Here is a 16639-nt window from a genome sequence, read left to right as displayed (position 1 = left end):
CATCATTGTTGCTGAGAGCTGATTGTTGTGGCATTTCTTCACTGCACACAGATCACCTGCCAATCAAACATTATGGGAGGTACCTTGACGTCTTGTTGTTCAGTAAATGTTTGACTTTCTTCAGGCGGCGCTCCTTCCTGTGTCTGTTCAGCCATGGAGACGCTCACTGCTCATGATCAGAGTTCAGTTTACATGATCATAATCAGTAAGGAGATGCTTCGTTATTTGCTTGTACACAGCTGAGATTCTGCTCCAACAAACTGATTGTGTGAATGAAGTGAATCTGTTCATGAAATCATTGAACAAGAGTGGTTTAACAGACTTTACTGATGGGACGTGTGAACAAACTGAAGCTTTAAATCATGAATAAACAAATATGAACAAAGTATTTTTTTTTTCTCGTCTTCATTCAGGGTTTCATACAGAGCTGACGGAGAACATGTCAAACTAATATGAGAGTTTGTTTGCTGAAGTTGTTTGCTGAAGTCTGAAGTTTCTCAGAAAAATGTTGAATGTCTGAGTTGATCATTTTGAGTTGACAATCTCCCCTTGACCTCAGCAGCTGGACAGTTCTAATATCTGACAGCGTCTCCATGGCGCGTGCCAAATACTCAAAAATAAAGCAAAATAAACTTTTAGCATGTTCTAAAAAATGGTCCCGATCTTTTGCCTATACTTTCAATGTTAACGCGATGGGCCCTCAAAACTGATGCTTTTCTCAATCACTCCACTAACAATCATACATTTTCCACCCTTATGTCATATATTCTAATTCTTTACTTGACATAAATCACTTTATGGAGGACTTATGTGCTCTATGATGTTTTACCACAGTGTTCATCGAGCACACGGCAGAAGCCTTTGCTCTGCAGGTATTTCTCATGGCGAAACCCAGTGGAGGACACTTCAACCGCTGGTTCCTGAAGATGTCCACAGTTCACTTTGTTTTTATTGATTCACAGTTTTCACTGGTCAACAGTGCAGCACTTGGTCTCACAGGTGAAGAGTTCCACTTCCGGCTCCTGTCAGAACTCAGGTGCAGAATGAAATTAGAATCGTGGCCTCTGGCTTTTATAGGAGCAGCTCAATACGTCATCACCATGACCTCCAGTAACATGTTAGCTGGCTCCAATATTCACAGAAAGGAAATATTAATTATTGAAGGTTATTTTTAATTCATTAATCAATTGCTCACAGTCTTGTATTAATAATTATAGTATAATATGTATTGTCCTAATTTTAGATTTAATTTTGTTTGAAATAATCCACTGATGGAAAATAACATTTGCCCATTCGTATGAAAGTATAGTTGTTGTTGTTATTATTATTATTAGGGCTGCAAATGCAAAATGATTGTTTTCATAATGGATTCATTCAAAGATTTTTTTCTTAATTAATCAATTAGTTGTTCAGTCTATAAAAATGCGCAAAAATAAGGACTGCAACTAAAGATGATTTTCATTATCGATTAATCTCCCAATTATTTTTACGATCAGAAAAAAAACAGGTCCCATCACATTTTACCAGAACAAATGGTGATGTCTCCAAATGTCCTTTGTATTCCAATCAATAGTCCAAAACCCACTGATATTCAGTTTGCAAATATATAGAACTGTAAATCCTGGCGATGAAGGAACGCATTTTCTCTTGAAAAATCACAGAAACTCATATCTTCATTATAGAAATAGTTGTCGATTAACTCTATGTCAATTAACTCATCAATGAATTGACTAAAGGTTACAGCGGAGACACCGAAAATGCATATTTTTTTGTTTAATGCCTTTATTAGACAGCAACAGAAGAAAGAGATGAACAACATGCAACTAAGGTCCCCAGACAGAGTCATATTGTGGTTGTGGTTCACAGTCAGCATCTTAATCCCGAAACCTTTGAATCCTCATTGAAATGAACATCTTTGTCATGCTAAACAGTTACACAACAGTAGCACAAATAGACATTTCTGTGATTTCTTAGTTAGTTTGCTGACTTTATGACTCATCTATACGTAAAGTAGTTAATATTAGCCACCAAAAAAAGATTTTAAAAAAAAGATAAATAATACCGCTAAAGGTGAGTCAGATTTATTTCCCCCAGGTCATCCTCGGTCAGAGAAACACAACACCAAACATCCTCACATTACATATGCAACGTGCAGGGCCAGGCTCTCTGGTTGTGGAAACAGTAGGTGAAAGGTAAGCAATTAGTAGCCAAACATTTCTGGCACTGTGTGTGTGTTGAGCTTTCAGTTTAAGAAACGGTGTAAGTCCTTCTCTACACTGGAGGTGATTCTCCCCCTTCAAACTGACACAGAGACACTGAAGAACCAGACACATATTTTAACTTGAACCTAAATGCAGGATAGAGAGGTTCAGTGAATGTGGTGTTGAAGGTGTGGAGGTGGATCAGTGCGTCAGAGGAGACTCTGTAGAAGGACAGAGTGCCAGCAGGCCAGTCCAGGTACACTCCTAATCTGCCACAGTCAAAGGAGGAGGGGATACGTCGGATGTCTGTTGTTCTCTTATTGTGACAGGCTGAGTAACCAGTCCCAGAGCAGAAGAGACCCCAGGACATGTCGTTCTCACCAAGACAACAATTGTCATGCTCTCCTTTCCTTTTGATTCCTCTGTATGTCATCCCTACATTCACCCATCCTTTCCACTCCACCTCCCAGTAACAGCTCTCACTCAGACCTTCCCTACAGAGAACCTGCTTCCAGTGGTGAAATCTGTCTGGATGGTCGGGGTAAGGCTGCTCCTCTTTCATTTCTGTGACCTTTCTGTTGTCCTCAGACAGACAGAGGTATCTGTTTGCTGTGTTTGGGTCCAGCTTGACTTCACAGGCATCTGATGGAGAGAATAAGACACAACACAGACAGATTTTAGCTTGACATGTTCTCGTTAATTCTTTGGTTAATTAATTAGTTGATGATAAAACTTACTACACGGTACATAACTGATTATGAAACAGTCTTGATTTAATACAGATACCTCTACATGACCTACATAAGGTTGTGGTTGTCATTGTTTATCTAATTTTTAGCAGGATATCTCAAAATGTGGAATGTGATTTAACTGAATGGGATGCTTTTGGACTGAATGTGGCCATTAATAATGTTTAGGTTTATAAATCTGTGAGGCATGGAGTCAAATCAATACAGATCAAATCCATTATCACCTAAACAGGTTTCTTCTAAGTTCTTTAACAAATGCCATCCAACTTCAACATATTTGGCATTGATTTTTATAATTGGTTAGTAAGCATGATGTTATTAACTCTTGGCAGCTAGGCTGTTGTATATCTATATTAGTTAATAATAACATATCTGACAAATTTATGACATATATACTTTCATATACATTTACTGTTATTCACACATTTTTTTGTAAATTTCCTTCCTTATTTTAACATTGTAATTGTGATTTGGTAACACAAGTGAAATGTCATGGCACTAAAGACTACTATAATTGAAATTAAAATTGAATACAAGAATACATCAGAAAAGCTAAACTTACGCATGAAGGGTTTTAAGCGATGCCTTCCACCATGGTCAACACTGAGGCAGAAGTGACACAGGAATTAATGAGGAAAAAATACAGAGAGGGAAATACACATCCTAAATGAGCTGCACACTAGCATAACCAACCTGAGAGTGTCCAGTCTGCACTGTGGATCCTCAAGTCTGGCAGAAAGCAGCTTCACTCCTGAGTCTCCTGGATGATTGTAGCTCAGGTCCAGCTCTTTCAGATGGGAGGGGTTGGAGCTCAGAGCTGAGGCCAGAGAGGCACAGCCTTCCTCTGTGACCTGACAGCCTGACAACCTATGCGTGTATGTAGTAAAGACACATACATATATGGTTTACATGACATCATTTGAGATAATATGATACTGGTATAGGACATATTTGCTCCAATACAAACAACTGACTTGGAGATCAGATTTGGATTTAAAAAATCTTGGCAACATTTGCTTCATGGCTACACAGAGGGCAAGCAAGCACTGGACAAAATCTGTCAAACATAAAAAAAAAAACTGTGAATGCCTACACAGCTGTCAAAATGTAATGAACTGGCTCATTAATACTGACCGTAGAGTTTTCAGTCTACAGTGTGGACTGGATAGGGCGGCAGACAGTACCCTCACTCCTGAATCCTGCAGGTCATTGTTACTCAGGTCCAGCTCTCTTAGACTGGAGGGCTGGGAGCTGAGGATTGCAGCCAGTGCTTCAGAGCTTCTCTCTGACAAGTTACAGCCACTTAACCTGATGAGCAAAATATTAATCAGACATAGGAGACACAATACAGTTATATATCTTCAGGTATTTACTGGAGGCTTTGTCCTCTGGAAAACAAGCCAACCAACCAGCATCACTTGACGAAAATATCAGTATTGGACCATTCAGCAAAACTGTGTATAATGTTTAGTGGCAAATTTGTGAATAAAATTAATTCTATAGTAGCCTAACCATGTATGGCAACCACAGCATGCTTAAGGTTTAGTGCCTGCAGCTCAGCAGATAAAGTAGGTCATTCGCTAATCTCAGAGTAGACAGTTTGATGATCTCCTGCTCCTCCTCTCAACATGTCCAAGTGTCTTTGACCACAATGAACTCCAATTTGCCACCATTGGTGTGTGTGTGTGTGTGTGTTTGTGTGTGTGTGTGTGTGTGTGTGTGTGTGTGTGTGTGTGTGTGTGTGTGTGTGTGTGTGTTGTGATGAGACATTCCTACAAAAGGCACACTATTTTCTGTTTTGGCACTGAACATATATTGTGACTTGTATAAACGTCCAATATAAACTTTATTTGTGATTCTGGGCTAACTCAAACAAATCTGTGAAAAAGCAAAACTGTGATTGCCCAGAAGATCTGCTTTACTGGTCATGTATTAAATTGATTCATGAATACTGACCATAAAGTGTCCAGTCTACAGTGTGGACTCTGCACTCCAACAGAGAGCAGCTTCACTCCTGAATTCTGCAGGTCATTTTTACTCAGGTCAAGCTCTCTCAGACTGAAGATCTGGGAGCTGAGGATTGAGGCCAAAGCTTTGCAGCTTCCCTCTGACAAGTTACAGCCACTCAACCTGACAAGAAAAATACATATCAAATATAGTAAGTAAGCAATGATTTTTTAGCCGCATAGCTTAAACTTTGCTATGCTGCGTGGTGGTCAACAAATGACCCACTGCAACACAGAATCCAAAGTCAAAGCTAACATTACTGCAAAACGTGATATTGTGGTTTAAGCTGAAGTTAGAATCATTGAACATTAGCTTGTTTGCTAACACCAACAATTTGCTAGCTAACTAGCTTATCCAAATACTGTTTTTTGAGTGGATGTTAGCTATTTCATCCAGACTCCCACGGCTGGTCTGTTTGTTAGTGTGGCACACTGTTAGCACTGTAAGTGAGCATAAGAGATGCAGGCAAGGCACTAAGGAGCACACATAAACGTCACATCCATTGGATTTTCTCTGAAAATTCATCCCAAGTCCTTTAGACCTACATAGAAATCAGTCCACAGGTTGTTATAGGCAACAGAGTAAGGAAAATGTTTTTAAAAAATTAAGTTTCAATACAATTTGTTTATGCATTAGCAAAAAGAGTGATTAATACACATAAATTGCTTTACATTCCCACATATTTTGTTGAAGGTTCCATTCAATGGGATGTCAAAAATGAGTCACCCACATAAAAGTGCCTGTAGGTCAACAAGTAGAGCTAACTTGGCCTCTAATTGCTGAGTTGACTGTTTGATCCCCTGCTCCTCCTGTCCAAATGTCAAAGTATCTCTGAGCATGACAATGCACATCAAGTGCTCCCAATGCATGGTTGCCATGCCTATTCACCATCCCAACCTCCACCCCCTTACTTTTTGCATCACTACAAAAAGTAAAGTATAAAGTAACAACTTTCTGTAGCTGTTGGCACTGAACACTGGTGCTGGACATTATTTTTGACCTGTGGAATTGTCCAATATGAGTAATACCGGGCTGAGACAGACACATCTGTGAAAAGACAAAACTGTGAATGCCTAAACCCAAAAGATCTGCTTCACTGATCATGTATTAAATTGGTTCATGACTACTGACCGTAGAGTTTCCAGTCTACAGTGTGGACTCTGCACTCCAGCAAACAGCAGCTTTACTCCAGAGTCTTGCAGGTCATTGTTACTCAGGTCCAGCTCTCTTAAACGGGAAGACTTGGACTCAAGAACACAGGCCAGAGCTTCACAGCTTTTCTCTGACAGCTTACAGTCTCGCAGGCTGAGGTTGCACAGTGACAGAAAAAAGAAGAAAAAAATGAAAATACATATATTTTATCACAAAATTATAACATTTAATACAACTAATCTGCCATATTATCAGTGAACCTACCAGGATCTTCTTGAAGCTTTGACCACTTGCTGCAGCCTCAGGAGACCTTCCTCTGAAGCAGAGTATTTCCTCAAGTCAAACACTTCCAGGTCTTCCTCGGATGACAGTAAGATGAAGACCAGGGCTGACCACTGAGCAGGAGAGAGTTTGTCTGTGGAAAGTCTTCCTGAACTTAAGTACTTTTGTATCTCCTCCACCAGAGAATGATCATTCAGCTCATTCAGACAGTGGAACAGGTTGATGCATCTCTCTGGAGATGGATTCTTCCTTATCTTCTTCTTGATGTATTTGACTGTTTCCTGGTAGTTCTGCAAGCGCCTTCCTGATGGTATCAGCAGTTCTTGTAAGAGGGCCTGATTGGTATCAAGTGAGAGACCCAGAAGGAAGCGCAGAAACATGTCCAGGTGTCCATTTGGACTCTGTATGGTCTTGTCCACAGCACTTTGGTAGAGCGGATTTAACTTAGAGCTGTCTGTCAACCGTGGAGACCACTTGGCTTTTGAGCGTGGTTCTGACAGTAGGTTGACACCAGTGTTGGTGAATGTCACAAAGACATACAGAGCAGCCAGAAACTCCTGAATACTCAAATGGGAAAAACAGAACACCTTGTCCTGGTACAGCCCACACTCGTCTTTAAAGATCTGCGTGAACACTCCTGAGTAGACTGAGGCTGCCCTGATATCGATGCCACATGCTTTCAGGTCTGATTCATAGAAGATCAAGTTGCCTTTCTGCAGCTGCTCGAAAGCCAGTTTTCCCAGAGAAATGATGATGTTGCAGGTCTGGGTGTTCCAGGGCGGGTCTGTCTCTGCTCCTCCAAGATACTTGACATTTCCTACCTTGGACTGAACCACCAGGAAGTGAATATACATCTGAGTCAGAGTCTTCGGCAACTCTTCTTTTGTTTGTGATCCCATTATACCTTCCAGAACTGTAGCAGTGATCCAGCAGAAGACTGGGATGTGGCACATGATGTGGAGGCTTTGTGATGTCTTGATGTGGGCGAAGATTCTGCTGGCCTCCTCCTCCTCTCTGAATCTCTTCTTGAAGTACTCTTTCTTTTGGATATCGGTGAACCCTCTCACTTCCGTCACCATGTCAACGCACTCAGGAGGGATCTGATTGGCTGCTGCAGGTCGTGTGGTTATCCAGAGGCGAGCAGAGGGGAGCAGTTTTCCTGTGATGAGGTTTGTCAGCAGCACATCCACTGTGGTTGGCTTTGTAACATCAGTCAGGATGTCATTGTTGTGGAAGTCCAGAGGAAGTCGACACTCATCCAGACCATCAAAGATGAACACAACCTTGTAATCGTCAAAGCTGCATATTTCTGCTTCCTTGGTCTCAGGAAAGAAGAGATGCAGAAGCTCCACCAAGCTGTAGGTTTTCCCACTCAGCAGATTCAGCTCTCTGAAAGTGAACGGAAATGTGAACTTTATGTCGTGGTTGGCTTTGTCTTCAGCCCAGTCCAGACTGAACTTATGTGTTAAGACTGTTTTCCCAATGCCAGCCTCACCCTTTGTCATCACGGTTCTGATTGGTTGATGATCTCTGCCAGGTAAAGGTTTGAAGATGTCTTCACATTTGATCATAGTTTCTGGTCTTGATGGTGTCTTGGATGTTGTTTTAAGCTGTCCGGTCCCATTTCCATGACTGACCCCTCTGCTCCCTCCCTCTGTGATGTAGAGCTCAGTGTAAATCTCATTCAGAAGTGTTGGGTTTCCTGCTTTAGCAATTCCCTCAAACAAACACTGGAACCTCCCCTTCAGATTACTTTTGAGCTTATTTTGGCACACAACAGCAAGAGTTCCTACACAGAAAAACAACAAATTTAATGAGCAATACAGTCATTTTGGAGTAAAACAATACAGCATCCACTAACTCTGGGATTCAGCTCACCTGTGGTTTGCATAAATGTTTTGCATATGCAAGTGGGGGTGTTTACTTTTCATACAAACCTTTGTGCTGAACCATTTACAATCACACCTGAATCAGATTACCCATTAAGATTGTGCTCATTACTCAGGATCTACAGTTGACCAACCCGGAAAGTCTACATCTATACCAGTTTGGAAATTTAAACATTTCATATTTTTTAATCTATTTTCCCATTCTTTTGTGTTCAACCTATACAAAAAACGTACTGCTCTGTAGAGAGTCAGCCAGCTCCTCCTGCTTCATTCTCCTCAAGAAGTTCAGCGTGATCTTCAAAAGTGCCCGTCTGCTGCTTTTCTTCTGTTGTCCCTCCCCACCGTCCATCACCTCCTCATCATTCTTCTGTCCCTCCCAGCACTCTGTGTAATTTGGACAAAGAACTCCCTGGAACTTCTTGAGCTCAGTCTTCACAAAAGTGATTATCTTCTCCTCTAGATGCTGGAATAAAATGAAAAATATGAAATTACAAGTGGAATTAATGGGCAAAGTTAAGACCTTAGTTTGCTGCTTATGTAGTCTTACAACCTGTAGGTTAGACTGTTACAGCAGTTTGTTATGACCCATATTTACATTTATTGTTAGGCGACTACCTCTAGTAGCTGTGATAGTTATTATGGCTGCAAAGAAGGAGGTCAGGTTATGTAATACAAAAAGCAATAAAGTCTGCATAAGGAGACTTTGGGGTGGATTGAAGGTTCAAACAAGCACATGACTTTCGTGCAGGAGACTGCCATCGTGTCAAAAGTCAACCGTGAGTTATTCTAAATTAATAAGGTAGTTAACTTACGTCATGAGCATAACACAACTTAAGTTAGGTAAGTAATATACGTATATAAGTCATGTATTTGTTTTAACCTAAACCATAATCTCTTCCTGAAATAAACTCCAACTGTATGACGAAACCCTGGTATGCCTGTAGCTGGAACACTGCAAACAGTCATGCTGTGTGGGGAGTCACTGGCAATCGACTTGATGAGGATGTGATGTCTAAAGTCAAAGCACTTTTTCCTAAAAGCCTGCCATCATGGCCTCATTCGGCTTACATCCAACTCCCTATCTGTTGTCTCCCCAAGAACTCTGTGTCTTCTGCGCCTCCCTGTGGTCTCAACACAAAAAAACAGTTAAAGAGGTCATATTATGCATACTTTTATTTGGGGGTCCTAGTAGAAAAAAAAACAAAACATTATTTTTCTCATATGGTGCATTGCTGCAGCATCCCTTTTCACACTGTGTCTTGTTTTAGCTACGGAGTGAGACATCGTGCCTCTGTTCAGTCTTTGGTGAGTGTTTCACATGGGCATAACTTAACAGGCAGGATGTAGCCAATCAGAGGCAGAGTAGGGCGGGTCATGCCGAGCAAGGTAGTGTGATCCAAAATAACACCGCTACAGCTGTATGTCTGCTGACTGACTGGAGTGTATATATTTTATCATAAATATATAAAAACTAGGGCTGTCAATCGATTAAAATATTTAATCACATGATTGTCCATAATTAATTTGTGATTATTCACAAAGTAATCGTACATTTTTTTTCCTGTTCTAAATGTACCTTTTTTCAAGTTTTTAATATTCTTATCAACATGGGAGTGGACAGATATGCTTGCTTTATGCAAATGTATGTTTATTATTATTATTGTAACAATCCAAAACAATGACAAATACTGTCCAGAATATTCTCCAGAATAACCTCAAAGGTACTGCATGCTCAAAAAATATACTGAAAGCATAATATGGCAAACTCAAGCCCAACAAGCAACAACAGATGGGCATATTGCCCTGAATGTAACATTCCTTAGTAATACTAACACAATGTAGTGTCCAACTTTACACTTGTAAAGGTTAACTAAACAATGTTAATCGGCCTGCAAGCCGCAGCCACCCATTTAGCTATCGCTGTTGAAAGTTTGTCCCATGTAGAGTTGTCCAGGCGTCTCCGCTGCAAACTATCCTCCGTGATCTGCCTTTGACGAGGGGGAGGGCTCGCTGCATCAGCTGTGTGCTTGGCCAGCAAGTGGTATTTGAGACTGGGCATACTCCAGTGGCAACTCAGTTCACATCGACAGTGAATGCAGATAACTTTGCTCTTGTCGAAAGAACTATCTGGCAGGGCTTTGGAGCTTAACTTGCCACTCAGAAGAGCAATTTCTTCATCCATTTCTGCTCAAGGAGGTTTGTTTATGCTTGCCATGCACAAGGTCGATTTTGGGCTTTTTCACTTTGCATATAAAAATGCACAAAAATGCTTCATAACACAATAAAGGAAAGGCAAAAACCCCAAAAGCATTATATGACCTCTTTAAGTGAATATGGTCTCTGCTCCAAGGAATTCAGAGTGTTGTACTTGACTGTTCTCACAAGAGTGATGGGGTAGTTTTTTGAGTCAGACACAAATGTGCTGTGAAAGGGGCCATTTGTTGTGACAAACCCACAGAGAATTATTTCTGCAGTTTCCTGCAGCTTTACAGATTGTTTTAGTTTTATGGACTGCAACTTTACTGTCTTACTGCTCTCGTCAATCCTGTTTCCAGCTGCAGCAGGCAGCTGTTTTCAGTAAGAAAGATCTAAACATTGAAAACTCTATACACCCACTGCTCAGCACCAAGTGACTGATAGACAGCGACTAGCAGGGGAACATTTCAGAGAATTTCACTGTGAAAACTCAAATATTTCGTTAAACACATAATGTGTAATTTCTACCACTAGGGGTCTCTTTATCCAAATGAGAGGGGGTAAGGAAGGGAGATGCCCAAAGTCATTGGTGCTGCTGAGATCAGTGAGAGGGTGACCTGAATTCAATCACACACACAAATACACATCCTTGGTGCCTTCCATTGCTACCTAGCTTGGGACTAATGTTCAGTTAAGTACAAACTCATGGTCAAACTTGCGCGAGAGAACACAGCATTAAACAACCATCATTGCTGATAAAAATCTATCTGACGTGACTCAGATAAAAGATGTTTTAAAGTTTTCTTCATGTTACAGTTATTCTTGTTCCAGCACTTCTCTCCTGATTCCCTGCTGCCAACCATGCCTGCCTCTGACCAACCCTTCTCGTCTGATCCCTGGTAAACTCAACTGCCTTCTGACCCCGGCTTTGAAAGTTTCAGCTGCTTCTTTGGATACTGCTTTGCCTGTGCGTGGCAAAGCCTTTCCACCACCACGATACAGAGTGAGTTTTCCAGTCAGCCTACCTGTGACTTCCTGTTGCTACCCACTATGAATATCCATCTGCCTTCTTCAGTCTAGTACTGTAGCCTTCGTTGTGCTGAACTGTAAGTGTGTTTGCACTAATGCTACTACACACTTAGCAGATTCCCTGCCTGAATCAGCCTGCTTTAACAGCGGCTCCACCAGGGACTTTGCAAAGAGACATTGCTGTAATTATATTAGTCTTGCCTTATTCCTGATCAATCTGGTCATTAAAACTGCATATCAACTACACCTGGTTTCCCGTGTGCTGCAGTTGGGTCCGTACACAGCCCGTTACAGTCATGAACCCAGGGGACGCCCTGTTTCAAGAGGAACTTTACTTGACTTTTTACTTGACTCCTGTTCTTGTTCCTCGATCGGTGACCTGATCAACATCAGCTGGTTCTCAGCTGACATCAGATTCTGATTTCCAGTCGGGTGCCCGGCCAACATCAGACTGTGGTTCCCCATCGGCAACTGAGCCAAGACCTGTTCCTGCTCTTAAGTCGGTGGCCCGGCCAACCCTTGTTCATGCTCCTCGGTCGGCGGCCCGGCCGATGCCAGCCAGTGGTTCCCCTCGGCGTCCCAGCCGATGCCAGTCAATGGTTCCTAGTCAGTCTCCCAGCAGACACCAGCCAGTGGTTCTCTAATGGCAGCCCGGCTGACCTCTGCCAGTGTTTGTCTGTCAGCAGTCGGGCTGACTCCAGCTCCGGTTTCTCCGTTGGCAGCCCGGCCGACATCCCCCTGTGGTTCCCAGCCTCCCAGCCATCCTCCAGAGGCTTCTGCCTTCATCGCTGGCCTCCTGATGGGCTTCCAGAGGGCTTCAGTGTCTGCCACCAGGCTTCCTTTGGACTACCCCTTTGACTTTTGGTTTTGAGGAACTTTACTTGACTTTTTACTTGACTCCTGTTCTTGTTCCTCAGTCGGAAGTAAATATATATATAATAAATATATACATATATATATATATATATACATATGTGTGTGTGTGTGTGAAGAGGGTGGCAAAGGTCGGCAAAATTATTTAGACAATTTACACACCATAAATATGGAGGCCAGTTCTGCTTCCCTGTGCTCGTCTGACTGACCAGTGGTGACCTCTGATGTCTTCTTGCGTATTCTGTGGAGAATAATAGTGAAATAGACATTTATCTCCGGATATAAACACACATCCCAAAGTCACAAGCTTCCCATAAGAACCTGATTTAACTCCAATATTTGTCCTCAATGTGACACACACCCACACACCGTAGTGTGGGTGAACTAAACACATTGTGAAAATGCTGCCGTGAGAGTAGATTGATGATGCTTTATAAGGAGAAACTCAGCTGCCACATTAAGAATAAACATCAGCTCATCTAACGTCATGTCTTGCTTTTGTCCAGTAGAGTAGCGCCGCAGTTTGAAGACGAGAGGCAACTTCATAGAGCGTTCACTCTTCAGGGACACACAGCTGGGCTCAGGGGAGTCTGGTCTCTCCTTCTGTACTCTGATAGAAATACAGACAGGATTGTTGGATTGTTCTGATTGTGTTTACCTAGTGTAATATTCACATATTTAATAGATTTTTACCTTCGCTCTGTAGAGTGACTTTCATGTTTAAAGGTTAAAGGTTCAGCCTTGGAGTGGTCACTCTTCAGGGACACACAGCTGGGCTCAGGGGAGTCTGGTCTCTCCTTCTGTACTCTGATAGAAATACAGACAGGAATGTTGGATTGTTCTGATTATGTTTACCTAGTGTAATATTCACATATTTAATAGTTTTTTACCTCTGCTCTGTAGAGTGACTCTCATGTTTAAAGGTTAAAGGTTCAGCCTTGGAGTGGTCACTCTTCAGAGACACACAACTGGGTTCAGGGGAATCTGGTCTCTTCCGCTGGACTGGGCTTTGACGGAAAAACAGAGGTTCTTTTTTGTTAATCCAATTAATGGTAAGGTTTAATGATTTCACATATCATCTCTGAAATGTAAAACAGCCCTAAAAGTCAAAAATCATCATCTCACTTCTTAGCTTTGGTCTGGCTGCCATGTTCCACAGAGACTTTAGAAGGCAGGGCAACAACCTCTGTCTCCTCGGACGGATCCATATCGTACACTTTTTACAGCAGCACACTGGCCTGATTCATCGCAACAAGGTAGTCGTAATCAGTCCTGTGAGTATAAATGCAAAACACAGTATACATTGTGTGTTTCAGTGAAATAAAATTACATGAAATTTTGTAAAACACTCTGTCAAGACTCTTTTTGATGAACTCTGGAGAAGGGTACATTTCTATATTGGTATGTTAGAGTGTATGTGTATACACCCATCAGCCACAATATTAAATCCACTGACTGGTGAAGTGAATTTAATGTCCTGCCTGAAAATGTTGGGTCCTGGATGCAACTTAACATGCACCACAGAGATAAAACTATTACAGGGATGGACGCATTGATGCATTTGCGGCTGATCCTTTGAGTCCTGTGGGTAGGGAGGTGTGGCCTCCATTGGTCAGACATGTTCTGGCACGTCCCATGGATGCTCAATCGAGATCTGGGTAATTTGGAGGCCAGGTCAATGCCTAGGTCTCTCCTCAGGCCAATCCTGAGCAGTTTTTGTGGTGTTGATTGCCCTGCTGTGGGGGCACTGCCATCAAGGAGAGCTGTTGCCATGATGGGTGTTCTTGGTCTGCAACAGTGTTTGGGAAGGTGGTACTTGCATCCACATGAATGCCAGGACCCAAGGTTTCCCCACAGAATATTTGATTGAAATGAGATTATCACAGTTATTTACTTCAGTTGTCAGTCCTTTAAATGTTGTGGCTGTTGTGGCTGTTTACATCCATACAAAGATGCAGGCTGTATCTGATTACATGTATGACTGATTACATCATAATCCATATTATGTAACGCATACCTGCAACTATAGGACTGTTTGGGAACACAGATTTTTAACATGACAAAGATATTTTGCATGATTTATAATTATTATAATAATCCTCTAGTGGCAACGATAATAGTGAGTCTCCAGGTATCATCACAGACATTGATTCAGCATAATTGTGAAGGAAGTGCATTTAGTTACATCCATTTCCTGACTACTTGCTCACTTTGCTGAATGTCCATGATTATCTTTTAATTCAGTTCAGTTGGAACGATAACAATTACTGACTGTGTATTTATTTTGTTTAGCTTTTCAAAAAGTAAGCACTGAAAGTATTATTGCTCTTCATCTGTAAACAGGAGCGTTAGTGTTCACTGCTGCGATGTGAAGGTGCAGCGCAATCTCTGACTAGTTTGAGCTGTTTCGTTCAGATCAGTACAAAACTACACAACTATATGCAGGGTTTCTTACAACATATATGCAACTGAGTTAATGTATCAAGTTTCTTTCTGACAAGCCACGGTATCCATCAAGCTAGTATGTCCTCAACCAATCTGTGAGCTCCACCCAGTGTCTACAAGTGGAGCACATTAACTGTGTCAACCACAGTGAACTCAGCAGAAGCCTCAGCACACAGACATGTAAGGCATATTGGTGGAAAGACCTTTATTGCTTACAGAGTGAGAATTGGGGCATACTTATAAACCATACTAAGCTAACACCAACTGATATATTAGGATATCCATATTTTCAACTTATACAGCCACAGAGTTCACATATTTTTAGACTCATAAGACGTTTTAACAGCACTACAGCAACAACATGAAATCATCAACTACAGCAAACTACTGTTAAGTAAATCAGAGTATGCATAAAGAAGAGATAAAACTGATGATAAACAATACAAATGTGGCAGAGGCAAAAAGGGAATAAATGAACAAAATATATGCATCAAGGTAAACCAGACACGTATGAACAATAGAGAATAAAACAGAACAAATAAAATAGGAAAACATATATAAGAGACAAGACATTTTCACAAGACTTACCTTGTCGGTCTGTTTGTCTTGGTTTGATCAAGGCAGTCACTTATCAAGCACAAAGAGAAGTGTGCAGAGAATGGGCACCGGTTTCATTTCCCTCTTACGTCAGCAAAACAGACCACAGTGGAAATAACACACAACAAAACGAAACCTGGAAATCAATCTTCCAATTGTACACCACACTTAACACATACAACAGGCACATCACACTGTATTCCATTATGAAAAAATCCTCAGTCACCATTTAAAATTAAAGATGAATAACAGGAGTATCATCTGCAAAATGTATTCAAATGTAAGAATACCTCATTCTGAAGTGTTTCATTTAGTCTCCTCTGTTAACTTGTATCCTCTCATAAAGTGTTCACTGATTTATTTTTCTTACATTGAATTGCTGAATCATGCTGAAGATGTTTCACAAGATGTCCTCCTCCTTAATGCTGTTGTAAGAAATGTTATTAGTATAAGGAGTATAAGGTCCTTTAGCATTACAAATTCTCCTGCCCCTCCATAAAGAATCCATGAGGCTAAACTAACCTGTGGAAATGTTGTCCAGATCATATCATATTTTATTTGATAGTGTAAAATTTCACATTGAGTTTCTAAAGCTACTTCAAAAGTTTTAGAGAGAGGGAAGTTGATTGTGAGTCAGTGCAGCAGGAAGCACGTGGTTGTACATTTTGAAATTTTGTAATGTTCTTTGTGGTTCATGTAAATGATAAGTGGAAACACAAAGAGAAGAAAGAAGCCACATGTCATCTCCTACAATGATCTGAATGCTTTTTGTTGACTCAAACAAAGCGCAGCTGTCATAAAGATGACAGCATAAATAAAGCTGTTAGATATACTGTGTGTCAGCTTTACATCATTTGAAATACTGCAGTGGACTGTATATTGAAATTGTTTGTTCATACTGATACTTCCTTTTCCTTTAATCTTGGTTTCTTATGCTGTCTATAAAGTTAAAAAATTAAAATTAATATGTAACCTTGGTGCATATTGGCACAGCATATGGTGTGTTATGACATATTGCTTGCAATATTGTGATAATCTATTCAAACAATCTGATTGAATTTATTTTCCGTTAAGAATAAATCTGCCACAGTGCTTTGAATTAAGGAATAAACACAACAGGGCTATACAGTATTAGTTTGTTAGGTGCAACAGTGCCATCTGGTGGACAGAAGGAGCAACACCCTCTCACTGCTTCTCTCCCTTTTGGTTTGCAAACATG

General features: G+C 41.0%; 1 protein-coding gene across 1 annotated transcript; it reads right to left on the bottom strand.

The window, feature by feature from the left end:
- Nucleotides 1-1834: 1834 nt before the first annotated feature.
- Nucleotides 1835-13632, bottom strand: LOC141018884 (uncharacterized). Its single transcript, XM_073493622.1, has 13 exons — nt 13504-13632; nt 13269-13385; nt 13072-13185; nt 12863-12988; nt 12541-12619; nt 8515-8743; nt 6374-8180; nt 6089-6262; nt 4907-5080; nt 4085-4258; nt 3644-3817; nt 3513-3553; nt 1835-2843 (listed from the first exon to the last, which is right to left on the bottom strand). The coding sequence occupies exons 1-13, from the start codon at nt 13584-13586 to the stop codon at nt 2272-2274; spliced, it is 3864 nt and encodes a 1287-aa protein (XP_073349723.1). The 5' UTR covers nt 13587-13632; the 3' UTR covers nt 1835-2271.
- Between the last annotated feature and the right edge of the window lie 3007 nt (nt 13633-16639).

Source organism: Pagrus major, chromosome 23 (genome assembly GCF_040436345.1).
Source record: "Pagrus major chromosome 23, Pma_NU_1.0".
Lineage (NCBI taxonomy): Eukaryota > Metazoa > Chordata > Actinopteri > Spariformes > Sparidae > Pagrus > Pagrus major.
This window is presented reverse-complemented; position numbering and strand designations above follow the sequence as displayed.